The sequence below is a fragment of the Cygnus olor genome, chromosome 8, assembly GCF_009769625.2.
Source record: "Cygnus olor isolate bCygOlo1 chromosome 8, bCygOlo1.pri.v2, whole genome shotgun sequence".
Taxonomy (NCBI): domain Eukaryota; kingdom Metazoa; phylum Chordata; class Aves; order Anseriformes; family Anatidae; genus Cygnus; species Cygnus olor.
The window spans coordinates 10837129-10857460 of NC_049176.1; the positions used below are offsets into that span (position 1 = coordinate 10837129).

At 48.9% G+C, this 20332-nt stretch overlaps 1 protein-coding gene across 8 annotated transcripts in view; it reads left to right on the forward strand.

The window, feature by feature from the left end:
- Positions 1 to 20332, forward strand: part of RGS8 (regulator of G protein signaling 8) — a 44635-nt gene that overhangs the window by 16204 nt on the left and 8099 nt on the right. Inside the window, exons 1-6 of one of the 8 annotated variants that reach the window (XM_040564729.1) lie at positions 502 to 3028; positions 4542 to 4655; positions 5776 to 5834; positions 9751 to 9852; positions 10779 to 10843; positions 19473 to 19639. In XM_040564729.1, the coding sequence (XP_040420663.1) occupies positions 4566 to 4655; positions 5776 to 5834; positions 9751 to 9852; positions 10779 to 10843; positions 19473 to 19639 (483 nt within the window). In that variant the 5' untranslated portion in view covers positions 502 to 3028; positions 4542 to 4565. The other 7 variants (XM_040564732.1, XM_040564733.1, XM_040564730.1 and 4 more) reach the window with 7 other exon arrangements.

A 20332-nucleotide genomic window follows, 5' to 3' on the forward strand; every position in this document is an offset into this window, starting at 1 on the left:
TCGTGCTGGCATCTTCTCTCTGTGCCTGATTATCGCTGCACCGAGTCCTGGGCATCCCTAGTTGCATTCCTCCATCTGGGGACCCTGCACATTGCCAGGGTGGTACTTCAGCTCTGACCGTAAGGGGCTGTGCTCTGCTTGTCAGTGCTGTCCTGTTGTGCCACCCTGCTCTGAGGCTTACTTGTTCCTGCAGCCCAAAGCTCCTCGGAAGCAGAAATCCAGCACTGTCTGCTCTGGCAGCACAAGTCTGGCCTTTTGCCCTGCGGTCCTTCCACGCAGCTCTGGAGACGTTGCCCAGTCCCTAGGGCCTGACCAGCGCAGGCACTGGCAGCGCTGCGGCGTGCATCTCTATCCGGGCTGTCAGGACACAAGTGATGATTGCCAGCCAGCCTCCTGATGGGAGATTTGTGCTGGATGCAGCAGACATTCTTATGAAAGAACCACCATCTGCTGGAGAAGAGGATGAGCCCATCTAACTCGCTTCATTTATGTTTTAATTAAGGCTAGAGCAGCAGCCTCCAGAGATGAGAGAGGCTCACCCGCGCAGTTTACTCTGTATTTCATCATGCAAGTATTCATTCAACTGCTCACATGTTTCAAGTCGAGCACGTGCTCAGGTGTTTTGCTGCAGTGACCTCCCAGTGTCACGTTGCCTCTCTGTGTAGTGGCTGATAACCCCAGTAAATCCTTGCTCTGGGGCCTGGATGCCCTGTAAGCCCGAGGCTTTGAAACAGCAGCGATAAGAGCAAAGAATCACAGACCTTGTCCATCATAAATGGATTTGTGACTGCAGCCCGCAGATCTCAGGGATGATTTCTACCATTCAGTAAACGACTAGTTTGGCAGAGCGTTCAGCTAGCAAAATGCAGGCTGCTTGCAAGCACCTTGAGTGATCTCTCAGCAGAAAATGAACCCCGTCTGTCAGTAGGACTCGCTCCCTGGCCTGTGTTCAAGTATCAGCCCTCAGCCAAAACCTACCAGGGATGGAGCATCTGCAGTAGGGGATCGTTGCGGAGTTCTGTCTGTCGGGGTGGATCTGTCTCAGATCCCCAGCCGTACACACCGACTGCGTTACAGACACTGCCATATTGACAGCAGCAGCGATGCTGAAAGCTGGGAGGACTCCAAGGCTGCACAGAGCAGCTCTGTCAAGTCCAATCCTTTCTGCCTCCCTGCTCCACACTTAACAGGATCCTCTCCAAAGCGCACGCCGAGGCACCAACGCGTTTCTTAACGTGTAACTGCTCCTGGGCACAGGAGCGTGTCTCCTCGGAGAACAATTATGGAATTGTAATAAAGTGCATTAAAGGGGAAATTCTTTGATTTCTGTCTTGCACAGTGCCCCTCTCAGCCTGGAGCCTCCCACACTACTTAGCTGTTGGTTTTGCATCCTACCTGCCTGGAGGAATCGAGGAGGGAGTCGGAGCACGCCGGCCGGGGCCCGGAGCCATCTCACACTGGAGGCATCTGCTCTGCTGCAGCCATCGCAACACCCGAGCGCTGCACACATGTCCAACTTTTATCATTGACACGGGGGAGAATTGAAATAGCTGCCATTCTCTCGAGCTAAGCCAGAGACAGAACAACGGAGCACGCTTTATGTAACTCGTTTTTATTTTTAAACAGCCTTTTATTTTCAAGGGGAATTCAACTCAGTGGGTGTCTCCTATCTCCTGCCCTGCCTCGTTACTGCATGAGAAATGGCTTTTTTTGTCAATGCCCCCTCCTATCCAGGATATCAGCTGCATGGATTCCCCACCTGCCCCTGAAACTCAAGCTCTCCTTGTTTAACCTTTCAGGATTTCCTGCCTGCCAGGGCTGATGTGGAGAATGATTTGAGGCTTAACGTGAACAGAAAAAATAACCCCTTAAATTTTTTCTTTTTGTGTGTTTCCTGATGCTATGGGAGCTTCTTTTTGGAAGGGAAAGCTGCTCTTGTGATTCTTTTAATAAGTAAGATAGTCTGTGATTTGTTTTGCGGTTTAGGAAGCTGTAGAGATCAGTTATAATTCTCTTTTGCCCAGCCAATCACCTTGTACTGCACCAAGTGTGTTTTACCCTGGATCCTAAAACAGGCAGGCAGCCTGACGGTGAGCAGAGCATTGCGTGTTAGCTGTCAGTTACTAACTACTTTTAACATTAACAGCTTTCATTGTAAACAGTGGTGGAAACAGCACGCTCTGGAGGCAAATTAATTACTAATTTGAATTACCTTGGGCTTGGGCCCACATAGGTACCAGCCTGGATTTTGAATAAATTTGGAATTTGTGGGTGTCAGAGGAGACCAAATGATGCTTTGTGTCACAAGTGGTTTTGCAGGATTTTAACTCCATGGCAAGAGCAGTAGTTTGTTCCAGTCCTCCAGCAAAACAAACAACCACCCACACACAAAAAAAAAAGGCAAAACCAAACCAAAGCTCCCCTGGGTTGCAGCAGAAGTCGACCAAGGCTGAGGCTTATGGTTGAGCCAAAGGCAGGCTCTGCAGCATGCAGATCACCTGCATTCCTGAGGCAGTGACTGCTGCAGGGAAGTGGCTAGCCCCACGTACTTGGTCAGTCACAGATCCTTCATCACAGAGCTCTTTCCAGAGAGGTCACAGAAGCAACAGAATCTTACTTAACCAACCAAAAAATGAACTCAGCTGTGGGGATGTAGCTATTATATGTCACAGCAGTCTGAAGAAACACATTCTTGATGCCAGGCTAAAACCACTTCGACTCACAAGCCATGAAGCACACCCTAAAACAAGCTCCTTGCCTTACAGTGTGAGGAAAGAGAGATGCTGGCACAAGACCAGGGAAGGTCACAAAGTAAGAGCAAACACAGTCCCAAAGAAGTTCAATGCCTTGTGGCATGGGTTGCTGTAAAGATGACAAGGCCTTGAAGTCAGAACTGAGGAGTGGAAGCGACAGGCCCAGCACGACAGCTAGTTAAGCATAAAATAATGGAATCCCAGAGAGGCACACAGCCCCCCGAGGAAACAGAGCAAGAGTGAGAAGACAGACAGTAGTCTGCTTAAATGTCAAGGTAAAGGAGTTTATTCAAGGCAAGCCCATCGGAGATGTCAGCCAAGCAAATAAGGTAGTCAGTGTAGCTGCTCTCTGATGTCGTAGCCCCAAAGTGAGAAGGGAGGTCAGCTACCAGCCCTGGGGAGTGTTCTCCTCCCTGGGTTGGGGGGGGGCAGAAACCACACAGCTACCAGCTGGGCTGGCTGGGTATCTCAGATGTTTGGGCAGCCGTACTGGAAGGAACGGATGTCTTCAGGCTGTGCAACTCTAGCAGTTGGGTGGCAGAAGCTGGGACCGAGTGAAACCAGTGGAGATGTTTGGTCAGGAAGAAATTTTGGGGTAAAAACTGCTCAAATGATAATCAGTAGGGGCACGGACAAAACACACGTAATAGGCAGGGAGGCAGTTAAAAATAATAGGGTGAGAAGGACCCTGGAGGTGATGTTATTGTCCAGGGAACAGGCTGGCAAATTTCCTTCCACCCTGTGCAGTGACAGGCAACAGTTCCAGTGCCGCATGCGTTTGTGTCTGCTGTTAGCAGGTCACGAGGAAATTGCTTTAAGGTATTTTTTAGAGATTTAAAATTTTGGATGGGATTCAAACCTAATATCAAAATGAGTTATTTTATTAAAAGGTTTTAAATAGAAGGTACAGAGTAGTCAGAAATACGAGGGCCATTTTAGAAGGAATTTGCTATAAACCTTTTCTATCTCACAGAAGCTTTCTAAAATATTACCCTGTAAAATACAGTTCTCTTTATCTGCAATTTAATTACATTTCCCATAGTGCCTGTGTCAACACAACTCACTCACTTCGTTCTCTATTAACTCCATCCCAGCCCAGGAAAGTAAAAGAAAAATGGTGTTTTGCAGAGCTGTTTGTGGGTTGCTCCAGGACCTCACTGAGCTCACGAAAAGGGGGTGCTGACAGCCTGGAGAAATAGGGGCTGGGGTCCCTGCCCATACTGGTGGTGACTGTGAGACAGCAACGTGTAAAACTGGCGTAGGAGGACAACAAGCAGGAGCCCTCGTTTCTTGGCCTCTTCCACTCTTCCACCCCACTAATGTCCTGGAGGTGCTGCAGCCCGTGTCACTTGTGACATCCTGCAGTTGCCCAGAGAGAACCTGGGAGTGTGGAAGGGCATTAAAACAGAAATGACATGCTCGGAGTTGAACCCTTGGTGATGTTGTATTAAATTTGGCTTGGGTTTGGGGCAAGGGCTGAAGCTGATTGTTATTTAACTTGAACAAACCAGCCTGTTGTACCAGAGGCATAGGATGGACCCCAACCTTTGACCTTGGCTGAGAGGAGATTGTATCAGCCGCTGCATTTTTATTTTTTATTTTTGAATGCTTGTGTCCTCGTAACCAGAGACGTGATTAACCCAAGTCAGGATGACCTGCGCTTTGCGATGGCAGGGTGAGAGCAAGGCAATTATTTCCTTGCCAGGTTGAGTTGTGAAGGAGGGGATCCGGGTCAGAGAGCTGGGATCACTCCTGCAGCACTACTAATCCCTGTGTTTTCATAGTAAGTTCTGCAGGACTCTTTCCCCAGGGATGTTGCTGGTGATAATGTGCTATCTCAAGACATGTTCCCTGTTAGTAGCACAAGGATGTCAGGCCCAGCACCGCTTTAGCAGAGGAGAGGTGGGTGGCTATGGGTTTCTAGGAAAAAGGCAGGAGAGCAATGAGAAAAATAGTGACTGGTGTAACTGCAGCCACTTTTTTTTTCCCCTGGTGCCCCTGTCCCAGGCAGTGGCCAACTCCAGCAGGATCAAAACGAGCAGTGGCTTGTGCCCTTGGTGAGCCTGGGGTGCAGCTGGGTGCTTGCACAGCCTGCACGGCACCTGTGTTGGGGTTCTGGTGGCTGAGCCAAGCCCGGATCTGGGGTCGTGCTGCTGCCCCACCACGTGTGCTGGGGGCTAGGTTCCCGCGGAAGTCCCACTGGGGTGCGCTGAGAACCCCATATACATCCTCTGCTGGTTGAGGGGGGGGTGCAGGAGAGGAGAGGGAATGGGAGCTTGTGCTGTGGGGCGAGCAAACCACGGGAGGCCCAAACCACGGCAGGGGGCCAGTGGGGCTGCGCACATCAGGGGAGACGAGGGGTCAGTCGCATCCCTGACGAGCCGGGTGGGTTTCTTTTTCCCATGCCCTGCAATACGGCTCTCCCTTGCCCGTTAACGATTTCATTTGACCCTGCTGACACCGGGGCTCTTTAATTAAACTCCCCAGTCCCTTCTGTCCGTAGTAACTCCTGACGATCTGCGATCCGAGGGCAGTAACCTCCCCTAAACCTCAGAGGAGCTGATTAAACCGACGCAGGCGGCTGCTTTCTTCCAACATACCGAGGGTGACAACGGCGAAGAGCGTTCGCAGGCATCCCCCCACCCGCCCCCAGATGCTCCCAGCCAGCGCTTGGCACCCGCCACCCGTGCCGAGCTGTCGCCCATCTCGAGGGGCCGGGGAGATCCGCGGCCAGGTTAGCGGGGCGGCGGGCGAGGAGGGATGCAGCGAAACGTGCTGATCAGGTGGGCTCCTCGGCAGTGCCGCCAGCGAGCCACGCGAGCCGGCTCCGCAGCAGAGCTGAGCCCCAGCCTGCCGGGTGAGGCTGCTTTTTTAGCCCTCGCTGGATGTGACACGGAGCTGTGCTCCCAGCCCTGCTGCTGCTGCCACCCGGGGAGAGCTGGGGAGGGGAGGTGTGTCGGAGTGTGACTTTCACCCCGTGCTGGGGGTTGTCTCTGAAGAGACTGCTCTGTTCTCTCCCCAGAGCCTCTGTGACCACGGTGTTGGCAAAGACCCACCGGCAGAGAGGACAGGTCAACGGCAGTGAGTATCTTTTCCCTGTGTCTGTCTGGCTGCAGTGCCTCGGTGTTCGGGTTTATCTGGCTTTCTCTGCATGTGAATGGATGGACTTAATCTCTCGAAGCCCCTTGGGGGTTGTTGTTGTGGTTTTGTTTCTTTTTTTGTGCTGCTAATTTTTTCCATTGGGATGGCTGCTTTGCTCAGGTGATCTCCTGGGGGGGTTTGATAATTTGATTGTCGTAATTGCACCCCCTTCCTTTGTCTCCTAAGGAGAAACCCCAAAGCACGTCCATGATGAGACTGGCGATTCTCCTTGACCCAGGGTCCTTTCGTAGGGGGGGGAGGTAGGGCAAGCGATGGAGTGTGGGGCAGAAAAACCCGGCACCACGGACCCCCACTGGGATGCCTTTACCACATGCTACAGATTATGTTCATAAAGCCATAATTGACTGGCTTTATTTGCAATCAAAGGAAATATCCGTGGGCATGTCAGCCTAGCCGTGCGGTTGTCTTTGTGGGAAATGTAGGTCTCGGCATCCCTGAAGTCAGGCAGACTTTGGGAGCACAGGGAAGTTCGGTGCTGCTCAGCTGTGCAGGTTGTGTTGTGTGGGCTGGCGAGCGGGTGGGAGCGGAGGCGAGCAGAAAGCTGTTTCGTAACAGGACCCCAAAAAGCATTCTGCTCGAGGAGACGGCGAGGGAGAGAGAGGGCACCCAGCGGGCATCCAGCTCCGCTTCCAGCTGTCATTTCGGAGTGATGGTGGGGAAGAGGGGCTGAGGGACTCCAGGAGATCCTGTGCTGTGGCCCCGCATGTGGGTGAGACTGTTAACGAGGAAATTTAAAGGGGCTTAAGGAATTACCAAGGATTGATTTCAGTTAAAGCGCATCGAAGCAGCCGGTCAGGGCAGGGATTAAGAAAATGCGCTCACTGGCATGTAGTGCAATCCCGGTTCCATTAATTTAGTTGGGGAGAGGCTTTGTGCGTTTTTAATGTAATCAGGTTTTAAAAGGGATGTTGTGTTGGGCAGCCCAAGCTTTGGGATCTCCTCAGGCCCAAGCGGAACGGGGTCCTGGCTCCTTTGCACACAGTCTCTGCTCTCATCAGCTCCTTTGCCACTTCCTCAGTTGTTCCCTCTGGGCAAGAGGACGTGGAGGTTATCTGGAGCTCGGCCTTGTCCTGGCAAACAGGAAACCTTTGCACTTTGCTCACTATACAGGCAGCTCGGTCCTGCTCTCTGTCCCATCGGTTTCCTGGCAGGTGTGGACCTCGCCTTCACTCTGATGGGAGATTTGTTTAACCAGTGGGCTGTGTGCCAAGGCTCCCAGGGACCCTGCCACCCCCTCTGTCTGTTCATCCTTCCCTCCCTCCCCGTTGCAGACCGTGCACCCCCTTTGTAACTTCCCGCAGGCTGCCACCGCCTGGAAGAGGAGATGTTTTCTTTCAGTTATTTTTGTGTGAGTGCTTGAGCCTGTGATGGTGCAAGGACCAGCAGACGCGTGAAGTCCTCCTCTTATTTTATTTGCAGTGCCAGCTTTTCCGTGATGGCCGGTAACATCAGCCATGACCTGGAGGGACAGGGACAAGAGGTAGTTTGGTCTTCTTAGCGAGGTCAGTCCAGAAGCTCTGCCTGTTGAGGAGAGACCTTCAGAGGTGTTGAATGATGAGCGCGATAATGCCGAGTCCTGCTGCTCCGTGGTGAGCTGTGACGCCAAACTCAAGTCACTTTAGACCTGAAGCTGGACTTAACCTGCTGTCCTGGTTTTAGAAGGAAATGCTGTCTCTTCTCTGTGATCATCTCTCAACTCTGAACGTCTTCCATTGAAAAATCAACCTTCCACGCTAGGAAGCGAGGATCAAATGGGTTGAGAACAACTGGCCCTCCTTTTTTTGCAGAGGATTCTTTGGTATATTTTTAAGTGCCAGGACATGAAACAGTAAATCCCTCCTTCCCGCACTCCTATCTCCTGCAAACAGCCCTGACTGCTCTCCAAGCCAGCCAGTTAAGGGGTTAACTATAACTGGATGCCTGAATGGCTGCCTTACTGATCCCACGGAGGTAACTGAAAAGACACGCTGCATTCCTCACCCCTGCCCATCCTGTCGCTGTCTACCTCGTCCAGTGAGCCTTTCGGCTCGCTGTACCATCCCCTCTTCCCTCCTTCCCTTGCCTCTCCACCTCCCGCAGACCCCGATTTTCCCTCTCTTTCTCCTGTGTCCTGTCTTGGAAGCCATGACCCAGAGATCGGTGTTCCGTGAGAGACAAGCTCCTTGCTTGTGGCGCAGCATCTCTGTCTCCCGTACGCTGTGATTCCCTGCTGCAGTCCCTTGATCTCAGGCATCAGAGAGAAATCTGAGCAGCATTGCAGCAATGCGTGTCACACCTCTTGCTGAGAAATTCGTGAGCTTGCTCGAACAAACAGCTGAGGGAGGATAAAGGTTGGGGGCAGGAGGTATCAGAAAGGTACCAGAAAGATCCGATAGCGGGCTTGGTGTCAGTTTGAGTCAGCAGGTCCAGCAGGCTCAGCTAGGAATGCGACACTTTGCACACAGTATATCTGCACTGACGCTGGAAGTTTAGGGAGTGCAGCATCCTGAGCCCACCGGTCATGGGTCCGTGTTTTGAGGCTGTGCAACACTTCCTGCCACTAAAAATCTCCAGGTTTTTGTGCTCGATAAATTCCGTGAGTTGCCTGTGCTGTGCCAGGGAGACACTCCTTGCATTTAATTAACATTTAATTTGCTTTAAGATTACATTAAAATGTGCGATAATAGAAACTCTCTGAAGGGCGGGAGGAGAAGGGGGAAACAGGCATGCTAGAGATTGGCTCGGTTGCCGGTGCTGAAGTGTTCTGCAAGGACTGCATATGGAAGGGGAAAAATCCTGTGCTTCCCTCTGCAGCCACAGAAAGTGCGTGGCTTCTGTTTGGCAGCAGGGCTCAGCGAAGGGCTTCCTCTGGCTCAGAAGCGGGTGCAGCAGCTGAGAAGTGCAGACTCAGTCGCTGAATTGTCCTCCTGTGGTCAGGAGGAGAGAGCGGCCTCATTCGACATGGGGGAAATGTGGCAGAAGCGATGCCCTTAGGCTGGAGAGGCAAGTAGCAGGCTGTGCCCTGCTGGACACCGTGTCAAACCGTTAATCGGCATCTATATGTTTTTGAGAGGAGACAATGCCAGGCCAGTGCAACGTGTGTGTGACATCTCCCTCTCCCTTTGTGTTTCCTCTCCTTCCCCGTCCTCCCTGTCCCGGCGTTATGTAACGAGCGATGCTGCGGCGCTGGCCTGGGAAGGGGCTGGTGAGGAGGCGAGGGGCCTGCGGAGCACCAAAGGCTCTGGGACCGCTTTGAAATTCAGAGGGAAAAGCAATAAGGCCATTTTCTGCATGGATAAACCTGTCACGGAAGAGGCAGCTTTAGCCTGCTTATGTAACGCTGAGTCTAAAGGAGCTGCCCGGGATCCTGGCTGGGGTCTCGTGGCTCTGCAGCGCAGGCTCACCTTGCAGGTGCCTTGCTCCCTCTCTTCCTCCAGCCCCTCCTGCCCTCAAGCACCGGTATTTGTGCTGTTCTGGTGTGGCTGGATTGTGGCGACTGGTAATTCTCCCCTTTGCTGTCTTCCCACTCCTGCCGAGAGCAGATCTTTACAAGAAACTGTCCCAAAGTGCAGCCTTTCAAACATTTTTGCCAGTCAGATCAGCCGAGTGACTGGTGTGGGCGAGCTTTCAGCTGCTCTGGTGCTGTGTCCATCCTTAGCATCTGCTTAGCATCTTACTGGAGATGCTTCAGAGTCCCTTCTGCAGATGAGGGAGCCAGGGTCACAGGTCTGATTAGGCGCAGAGCTGCTGAGGAGGTTTTTTTTTCTTGTTTCTGTTTTGCCACTCTGGCTAGACTTTTAATCGTCTTCTTTGGTTTTCCCCTGCTCACACCCCTGCTCCCCCACATCGACCACAGGAACAGAGGGATGAGGACTCGCCTGGGCTGCCTGTCTCACAAATCAGACTCATATAATGATTTCACAGCTATTCTTCCGGACAAGCCCAACCGGGCTTTGAAGTGAGTATAGCTGCAGCATCCCACCCCATCCTCACTTCTGTCCTTCCCCTCCCTGCCCACCACCCCCTCTAGTACTACCCGCCTTTCACTGTATGCTGTCTGAGCTTTGCATAGTTCTTTTCAGCCGCAAGGAAGGGAGGAAAACACAAAACCTGATAGAGCAGGAACGATACTGGAAAATGCCTGCATCATTGATACAAGCTCTTCTGTAAGACAGGACATGCACACTGTCCCAGCTGCTGTACATGGGATACGTCTGCACATATTTGAGAACATAATATATCCCTCTGTCATCGCAAATCAAAGTCTGAGCAGTTGACTTTGTACATGAGGTGAGCAGCAATTTCAGGTCACAGTCCTCCTTAGTGAAGTCTTGTTATTAAATGCTACCAAAATGTCCTGAATCAGTTTGCACAGCACTTGAAGTAGGTACTTCAGACAATCCAGAGCCCTGTTTTAAGACGAGTGGGATGGAATTCATCTGATCACAAGTCACTGCTTACATCTGAGCTAAGAGTCTAACCTTCCCCTTGAAGTCAGGAGAGAGAAGCAAACACTGCTGCAGGTGTGGGTTTCATTTCACTTAACTTTTGACATTTACAATGTAAATGTCTACATCTGAACTTGTTCCCTGGGCCTCTGCTTAGAGTCAATGAGGAAAAATCGGTCCCTTTTTGGGCGTGATTCATTTGGCTTATTTCACCCACCTACCTGAAGAGGAGATGAGGAGAACCCTGCAAGTCCCATGGCATCTCCCTGCTGACTCTGAAGGGAACCCAGGGTGACTTGCTCACTTGGAGACCTCTACACTGTAGATAGCCAAAGTTTGGTGAGAATTCCAGCCTTCTTTGGTGTCCTTGTCAAGCAGCTCTGGAGGGGACCAGCAGCCGTGGGTTGTCTGTAATTTGCCTCTTCCTTTCTTTCAGAAGACTGTCAACAGAAGAAGCAACAAGATGGGCAGACTCCTTTGATGTCCTTTTGTCCCATAAATGTGAGTAAAGATCAAATTCTATCAATCCTCCACTCTTCCCCCTCCTCATGCCCCCCATATCCCAAATACTGTTTATGACTGAGGCAAACAAATTATGCACCGCATGGCACAGAAGCGGTCCCTTGGGTACTTGCTTACTTCCCCCTAGGAAGCAGTCACAGTAACTCATGGGCAGGATTTCTCCTCCGGTGAGAAGGTGAGGGAGCGCGTTTCTGTGGGTTCCCTTCCTGGCTGTGGGGTCACAGCTGATAAAGCCAGCAGCCCCAGCTCTAGCTTTCTCCAGTTCCTCTGGAGGCAGGGCTCCAAGGCTGTGGCTGTGCGTACCTTCCTTGGCAGGTACACCCGGGTTCTGCCTTTCTGCACAAGCAGTGATGGGTTCTCAGCTCACTAAAGCTCCCCAGGATCCGTGGCACCATCTAGTTTCCCTCTGCCTCCAGCTGCTTTGCAGCTGCACAGTGCTGAGGTGCAGCCTGTGCCAGGACTGCTATGGCACAGCAGTGTACCTTAGGAAGCAGTGGAGGGTTTCCCCTGAGACCCCACTCACTGCCACTGCTCGTTAGCACTCCACTGCAGGGGTATTAATATTTTATCTTCACCTAAGTGGTGAGAAGACCGTAACATCCCATTCCTATTGATGTGATCGCCTTGCAGAATATTCTAATTCAAGTCAACACAGCTGAAATTATCAGAGCCATCTCCTGATTTTTTGACTGATTACTCTCATCGATTTTAGGGGAAAATCTAGTATGTAGCTCAGTAACCTTAAACACCTCGCTCTGTAGCAGTCCTTACTGGAGAAATCACGCATGGTAGCACTTAACTGGATCTAATTTATAGTTACCGAACCAAACCTGAAAGTTTCACATCAAGAAACGTTATGCAAACATATAATCAGCACACCTCACTCCATTCAATAGATCAATCATATCAGTTCTGTTCAGAACATTTTATTGTATTATTCTGCTTCACCAACATATTCATGCTGACAAATTGTAAACAAGGCTGCGAAGTTCACAGTATAGGCTCGTTAAGGTGTTTGTATTCGGAAATAAAATGAGCAAATCGAGGTTGGGGAGAAGTCAGTGTGGGTGGTGAACTATTTTATTGCAATATGGAAATGTCTGACTTTCTTAGTGGTTCAGGTTTTGTGGGACTTGCATTTTAAAATACCAGTGTAGAATCATATTGTTTTCAAAAAAGTGCGGTTCTTCTGGATTTCTGCTAAGATGACAACGGTTTTGGCGGAGGATTACGTGACAACTTTAGACAAGCTGGCTGTCCAAGGCAGTAAAAAGCAATATATAATTTAGCAGCAGTATCTTGTTGAGATCATTGCTCTTGCAGCCGGTAGGAAACAAAAATTATGTAGCTGCGTATGGCTAAGAGGGAACATTTCTTTTGTCAAAATTCAAAACAAGAAGGGAAAAATGCACAAAAGAGACATGGGTGCCTGGAGGATGGGAAGTGGAAGAGGACAGGATATTCACATCAGTGGTGGAGTTCTGTCTTTAAAATCAAGCCCTTGTTCCCACTTCAACAGTATTAAGGTCAGAATTCTCTTACTTAGATACAGACTATAACAAAAGTGCTTTGGTTACAAAAGCCAGCGAAGTCACACTCTCTGTACTGAAGTTATATACAGATTGTTCCCTCTTCAGCTGAGTGCTGGGAATGCTTAATCAAACCGTAGTTCGATTACTTCATCCAACAGCATCCATAAGAATATAATATTAATAAATTAGCCGTATAAAGTGATAAATGAAATAGCAGAATCTTTCCTGTTTCTAGAATGGGAAGTAATTCTGGGAACTCTTTGATACCTCGTGAGAAATATTTAATTCCTCATAGCAACAGAAGGTGATTTTTAAAATTTAAATTGAGCTTCTTTTTTCTTCTCAGCAGTCATGTTGACATTGCCTGGTGATCAGTGGCAAAAAATTGTTGTTTAATAAACCACTTTCGAAAAGAATGTATCGCATCAGCTCTGACCTGAAGCTTCTGGAATAGCTAGTCTGCAGACAAAGCCTGCATTTGGTTATAATGATGCAAATACAGAAAGCTCTGTTTAAACAGAAGTGTTATTTTACACTGGTTTAAAGGAGAGAAGATACACTTTATATGTGCTTAGAAGGAATTGTAAAATCGTTGTTTTCGTTAATGTATACTTGCATCCAAAACACAGAATTGTTAAAGATCTGTTATGAAAATAAACCAGCTGCATTTATGCTATCAGAAACATGCTAGTAAACATGAGTTGATGTTAGAGAGGGTAAGGCACTCTTGTGCTGTGTCTGACCAAAATTTCAGAGTAAGAAAAGCAGTGCATGTCCTGCCTGCGTCTGTCTATAGTACAGGTGCCAGCTAATGTCCTATTTCTAGTGCCAGGAGAAGGACAGAACTGTATCAGTCTAATTTCACTATGACTGCCCAGGTGAAAAATATTAGCCAGGGAAAATTCCAATTCATGCTTCAGGGCATGGGTTAAGCACCAGCTGGGCTCATGGAGAATTTCCCCTGTGGTTTCTAACATTAGCAGGTAGACCGCTTCTGCTTGACACATCTGTCATAAATTCCTTCCTCACTAGATGGACAGTTTGTCTATTTTTGGAAGGGAGATTGTGATGCTGATTTCAGGGAGCTGAGTGGTGCTTTCCTTCTCAGACGTTACAGTGGTTTGGCATTCTTTCCAATCGTCCCATTCTTTCAGGAAAATCAGTGCACAAGTAGGACTTGGGAGCTGGGTATAACAGCTGTATGAGAGAGACAGACAACTTTTACTCCTTCACTTCCTATTTTCCTGAATCTCCAAAAGGTCTTCAAGTGGAAGTGGTCTGAACAGGCATTATGCATTACACAAACTCTATGGAGAATGTTATGCTTATTTTTGTCAAATATTCCTTAAGTGTGATGGCCCTTAGGCGCCCCTTCCACTGTTCCCCCATTGTTTTACTGAATGAACTCTGTGGATACTGTTTGATCCTGGCATGCTACTTTATGTCAGTACCTTGAGTGGAGTATTGAAAAGACCTGGATCTTGAAGCAACTGCATGTTTCCAGAGATTCCCAGGCTGGGCAGTGCTCTTTTTTGTAAAGAGAGCGGTCCGATTCAGATTGTTTAGTTCCCAGCACTTTAAAAAAACAATTGTATTGACATTGGCAAGAGATTGCAGGTAGGGAAGGCAGTGCAACTCAGGCTCTCCTAGTCACACCCTCACCTTCCTTTTGCACTGGCATAGGGACTTCAGCATCACTCATCCTTGCCCTGATAGAGCAGCAGTGCCAAATTGCAGGGTACAGCACAGCTCAGCTTCACTGGCAGCCCCAGACAAGTAGGTCAGTGCAATGATATCTGACTCGTTCTTGCTAATGGGTGAAGCAAATCAACTTGAAACTGTAGGGTCAGCCAGTCAGTCCCCTTTCTTTTTAGAGCAGGAGCCTTGTCTGAGCTCGTTGCAAGAAACGTATCTCCAAGCACAGCGGTGTTCCCTTGGGTCAGGGCTTGTGAGCATGGCAGGCAGCAGGAGAGAGGAGCTTGATCTTGCTTTGCAGCTGGGTTTTGAGAAAGTGAGAGGCAGGGCTGTATGTAGCATGCTTCCTTGGGTGCTAAGGGGGCAAAAGCAGAGGTTTTAACACGCGAGATTTTGGCATGTTTTCCCATTTTGTGCTAGTGTTGGATTAGTGATGGCTCCCAGGGAACCGGAGCTTTATGTGGTCCTCAGAGTGTGCGTATGTGTGTGAGTAACAGAGGAGTAATCCCCCTGCTGTACCCGTGCCCAGGAGGTACAGTCTGGTCAGCCAGATGGAGATTCCTTTTGACAGGCTGCCGGAGGGAAATACAAGCAATGGCATGTCTCATTCTGCACCCCTTGCGGGGCTGGACACATGGCTTGTCATTTGTCCAGAATCCGGCAGGACAGTCTGTCCTCAACCCTTAGTCAGTTTTCAACGAAGCATCTGACATGGAAAACCTTTGCGCTGAATTTCCATTTTTATCTCAAGGATGACTTTTTTTGCCATCTACATTTTTTTTGTGATCTCTGTGCTCTTCTGCCCAAATTTTATTGTCCTCCTCCTCCTTCTGTTGTCTATACATTGCTGCTCTTCCCACACAGCATAGGAATATCCCTTCCTACTCCCAGTTCTTTCTAAGCCAGAACAGCATTAGCATTAACATTGTGCTGGTGACAGGCAGCTAACATTCACCAAAGCAATGCTAAGCAGCAGTGAGAGCACGTACATATGCTATGCAGAACACTGTGGCCTTGTCTCTTCAGACCTGGACCCAAAATATTGCACAGAGCTAATCCATCCATCTACCAGCCATAAGGACTCTCTCTTTATTTCCTACATGACGTGCTGATGGCTCTGATGGTGTGAAATGCATGCATTAAATAAATGATTGTTGATAGCTTTCTTACTCTGACAGTGGCTAGATCCTTGGTTATTAAACTGTCTGCCTGAATGATTTAAGCTATTAATCTCAGCTCTTCCTCACGTTGCTGACGCCTGATTTAGTTAAGACTTGTACTTTATTTTGTGCAAGCCAGTTAAGTCCCTTCCTCCATGGCTTTTCTTTCTGCAAAGAAACCACTCTTCACAGCCCAAAGGATAACATCTGAGTGGGGTTTCAGGAATATCTGAGACCTCATGTAGTTGTTGATCTGCCTGGTAGTTCCCATCTAAATCACAAATTTAATTTTAGCTGCTCTAGAGAGCAGAGCCTGGTCCTTTTAAGGCTTTTATTTACACTGCAAAACTGTAAAGCAAATGTTCTTCTGCTCCTCTTTCTGACTCCTGACACCCAGGTAGAAGAGCTCTATTTCTTTGCCATCATCCTATCTGCCCTGTTGAAAGTAATATAATCCGTTGGCTTCAAGCAAGACTCACCACTCTTTTGAGTCAAATTCCTGAGTAAGTATCCAACAGCTGTATTGAAGGGCTGTACATTTACACCACTGTGTCTGTTTCTTGAGCAGCCATGCCTTTCAGCTGTGTGTTTTGGGGATATCCCACGAGATCTCTAAAGATACCACAGAATCAGAGAATGGCTTGGGTTGTGAGAGATCTTTAAAGGCCATCTACTTCTAGCCTCCTTCCATGGACAGGGACATCTTTCAGTAGACCAGGTTGCCCAAAGCAGTGTCTAACCTGGCTTTGAACACTTCCAGGGATGGGACATCCACAACTTCTCTGGGCGGCCTGTTCCAGTGCTTCACTACCATCACGACGAATTCTAATCCAGCTTTTCATCTCCGTGCTTTTTCTGTAAAACATCCCATTGGACTTGCATTTCTCAGGTGCTCCATGCATCTTCTAGGCTATTTCAAGAGGCTGACCCTGCTGGTGATGCACTCCTGTTCATGTTGTGCTGCAATCTAGTGCTGGTTGCTTCCTGCTGGGGGGAAAGGAAAAAAAAAAATAAAGCTGTACAGTTGGGTGGGATGAGCTTTGAAATGCCTGTCATTTGTGAGGTTTGCTTCCTTGGTAGTCTTCATGTACAGGACATTAAAGTCAACATCCAGGTCATATTCCAGCTCAGGTGGTGCCAGTCCCCCACCTCGTTGCCCTCCTGCCCTTTCCATTAGATCTGTCATTGTTCCACGATAAGCTTGTGGGCAGCCTGGCAGCGATTTACTGCTATGCGGTCATCTGGGCTTCCATCTCCGAGGCTGAACTCTGACTGCCAGCCCCAGCTGTAAATGCTGGCAGAGAGTCAAAGGCTAAGGGCGAATCTGCGGAGAGCGAGGCAGCCTCAAGTTGAGGATGACCTCTCCTGCATCCAAGGCCTCCTCTGCAAGGTCCTCGCAGGTCTGGCTTGATCCTTTCCAGCTTCCCTAAGGCTGTGAGGAGGAGATGACAGAAATATATATAAAAAAAGTGGAGAACAGCCAGATACTATTATTTATATATCGTCTGTCTAAACTTACTTCAAGATAAAAAGGGGCTGATTGACATAAGAGCGGGAGGCAGAGCATGTGGAAACCTCCTGGTCCCAGCTGCCATGGCTGCTCTCTGGGGCAGGGCTGAAGCAAAGGCCTTTCTCGTCTCATCAATCACGAAGTCCACTTGTTTTAGCAGATATTACATTCTGCAGATATTATATTTGCCATGTACAGCTGCTATTTTTGGCAAGTGATCCTCTGTCAGTGCTGGGGCTCTGGGGGCTGTTGGAGAGGAAAGGCGATGGGGGAAGATCAGGACAGGGAAGCAAGATCTCCTCCAGGATATACAGCTGAGATTGTGTTGTCATAACAGTGTATTTGGGTGCCTGAATAATAAACACCAAACATCCTACGAGCCAGTGACATACCAAATGGCATACATCTCAGGGAACTGCTGCATTTTCCCTTCCATACTTTCTCCTTTCTGAAATTGTCAGTCGGCTGTGATGTCCTCTCCGTTTCTTCTCGTAAGGGCTCCCTGCTCTCTTCTCAAGTCATCCACAAAACCCTTATGAATTTTGTCGACATTAAATAGGGAGGGAACATAGGCTTTGAAGCATCCTTGTGTCTCCTGGATTCCTATGTTTCCTGAAGGAAACGAGCCCTAAAACATTCCTCTCTTGTGCCACGTTTATCTGCCCATGCAGATGCTCCAAGCAGCCGGGGGCAGCGTGATCCTGACAGGCACTCGGCTCCCAGAGATGCCTCTGGAGCTCTGTTCTGCAGACTTCTCGAGGGCTAATGTTGCCTTGTTGCCCCCGTCTTGAACCTACAATTTGCACTGTTAGCTGCTTTGCAGTGCTCTTGGGCAAGAGCCCTGGCTTTGCCCACAGTAACAGTCCAAAACCCCCATCATCTCTTTCTACAAGTGCATTAACCAAGGGGCACCAGGATGACTTGGAGTGATACTGCCATTCTTTCATTCCTTGCCCTCCTGGGGCTGACAGAAAGAAACTAGGGTAGCTGAGATGGAAACATTCCTCTTCTAGCTGCTGATTGCTGTGCCACGACAGCTCTTTGCAATGCAGAGTGCTGATGGAGCAGTTAGCATTGCCAAGCCCGTCAGTGAAGGAGCTTTGAGAAGCCTGAAGTGGAGAGTATTAGCCTGGAGTTTGGTCCTACCTGGCCTAATATCTTGTTTGTCGTTCCCTTTGAGAGTCAGGGCAGCCAGATATCTCCATTAACTTATGTGCAGCCAGAAGCAGGACTGTTAGTTGCTGTTCAACACATGGGGCAATTTCTTAGGGCTGAGGCTCAGGACCTAGAACTGAAAAATACCTCACTATCCTCAGCCATCATCTGATACAAGAGAGGAGCAGAAATAAGATCAGGAGAAAAAGGGGACTTGTATTGTTGCTTCTCCTCACATACCTGGTGTAGGCAAGAAAACAAGGACAAAGCTGTAAGGGAGTTTGTGATGGGTCTTTTGACCTGGCCAGCCACTGCCTGCCTTGAAGATGACGTGCCCCAAGCAGCAGATATCACCCCTCAGGCTCCTTCCCTGGTCCTGTGCTCCTGGCCATGGCAGGGAGGAGGAAAGGCAGCGCTGCCAAGATCTCCCATAGAAGAAAGGGGGCAGGTGGAGCCCACATTTTACAGCATTGCAGGAGGAGTTCAAGTCCTGCAATCCTTTGTCCTTTGTCCATCTCTGCTGTGCAGTTGCACATTCTTTCATCGAGTCTGACCTTGCTGAGCGCGTTCCCAGTTCTGTCAGTATTTTTAGGTGCTTACGTGGAAGTAAGTAGCTAATGCCGACCGGGGAGGTTTCCAGTTATGAGCTACAAACGCTGAGACCCTATAGAAAGAGAGCGGGAAAAGTTAGAAACATGTTACTGGAAGAAGTAAAATTAGGAGCCAAATTTATCCCTAGGCTCAGGAAAGGAGAAAGGGCATGTGTAAAACCTTCAGCTATTTCAACTCTGCTTGTGCCATTCAGGGAAAGGAAATAAAAAACAATAGCTGTGTCCATAAATACACCCAGGCAGGGGTTTAAGAGCACACATTGCCTAATAAATCTTTCCATATTTCTAATCTGTCCTGGCTGACTCAGATTACATTACTGAAATGTCACAATTGCTAAGCATTAGCAAGTGATAAGAACACTTTTACCACTGACTAGACAAGTAGTAATTACGCTGTGTCCTCTCCTTTTCCCCTTTATTGTAGCTATAACAGTTAGGCTCTCCAAGATCCTTCCTCTGTATAAGTAATAACTAAAAATATGTCACAAGGCAGTAAAGCAAAGTGACAGAAAGCATAGGAGACAAGTCCACAGGCGCTATATTTTATTAAAGGCTTTTCTTAATGATGGATAGGACATTACAAAGTGGGACATTAATATGCAAAAGATGGTGTGGCAAAGAGACTGTATCATTGGAGCCTGATGATTTCAAGAGGAATTTTTCAAAGGTTAGCTATCCCAGTCCCAAAGAAAACCTTTTCATGTTAGCTGGCAAAAAATATTTTTCAAAATAGCAGCAAAGAACGTTTGGTCTCATGGCAGCTCGTGAGACTCCAGCTGATGTAACAGTGTAAGTTATGAATAAGTCCTGGGATCAGGGACTGTGCTGTCACATAGCCTGTGAGAAAAATTGAATGGCCTCTAGTAGACAGATGGGGGGATGCCTACAAAACTGCTCCCTGCCCTCTTTTTCCTTCCATTGTAACTCCCCTCATCTCCCTTGCAGATGGGCTGGCCGCTTTCCGCGCTTTCCTGAAGACAGAGTTCAGCGAGGAAAACCTCGAGTTCTGGCTCGCCTGCGAGGACTTCAAGAAGACCCGCTCAGCAGCCAAACTGGCATCCAAGGCCCAGCGGATCTTTGAGGAGTTCATCGACGTGCAGGCTCCTCGAGAGGTTGGTAGGCCAGCACCTCGGGCAGGCAGAGCATCCTTCTGGCGCGGGGAACAGGTCCAGCTCCCCTACACGGGGGGTCAGGGAGCTCTTCCTTCCTTCCCTCCTGGAGGTGATGGCGAGGAGAATGCTTCCTGTTACGGGAACGCCATCCTGCCTGCTCCTGCTGCCTCTGCTTGCAGTGACTCATCCCCTGGTGAGGGTAACTACTTTGATGATACTAAATTAGTCATAGCCAGTGAGTTCACTGGCAACTGCAACCCACATTTCCTAGCCTCCACCAGCTTCCTAGGAGTTTTTCACATTGAACCTCTCATTTACTATCAATCCCCAAACAGGCTATTGGGCTCATTTCTCCCAGGACATTTTGTCTAAGAGCATCCCACGAATGACTAACTTGTTGACTCTCCAGGGAAGAGTGTTTATCTGCTGACTAACTCCAAACTCAATTAGAGCTCCTGAAAGATGCGAGCAATAACTCAGAGGTGAACAAAAAACGCAGTCACAACCTGAAGCCTGGAATTGTTAAGTCCTCTTTAAAGTACTGACAGGCTGATGTGACTGTCAGATCCTGTGTCGTGATGTTGTGCTGTGCTACTGTATTAATAACGCAACCAGGAGAGTGCTTGCTGCACCTGCTTTCCCACAGCACTTCTCTTGCTTGATAGCACAGGTGCTTGTCATGATAAAGGTGCC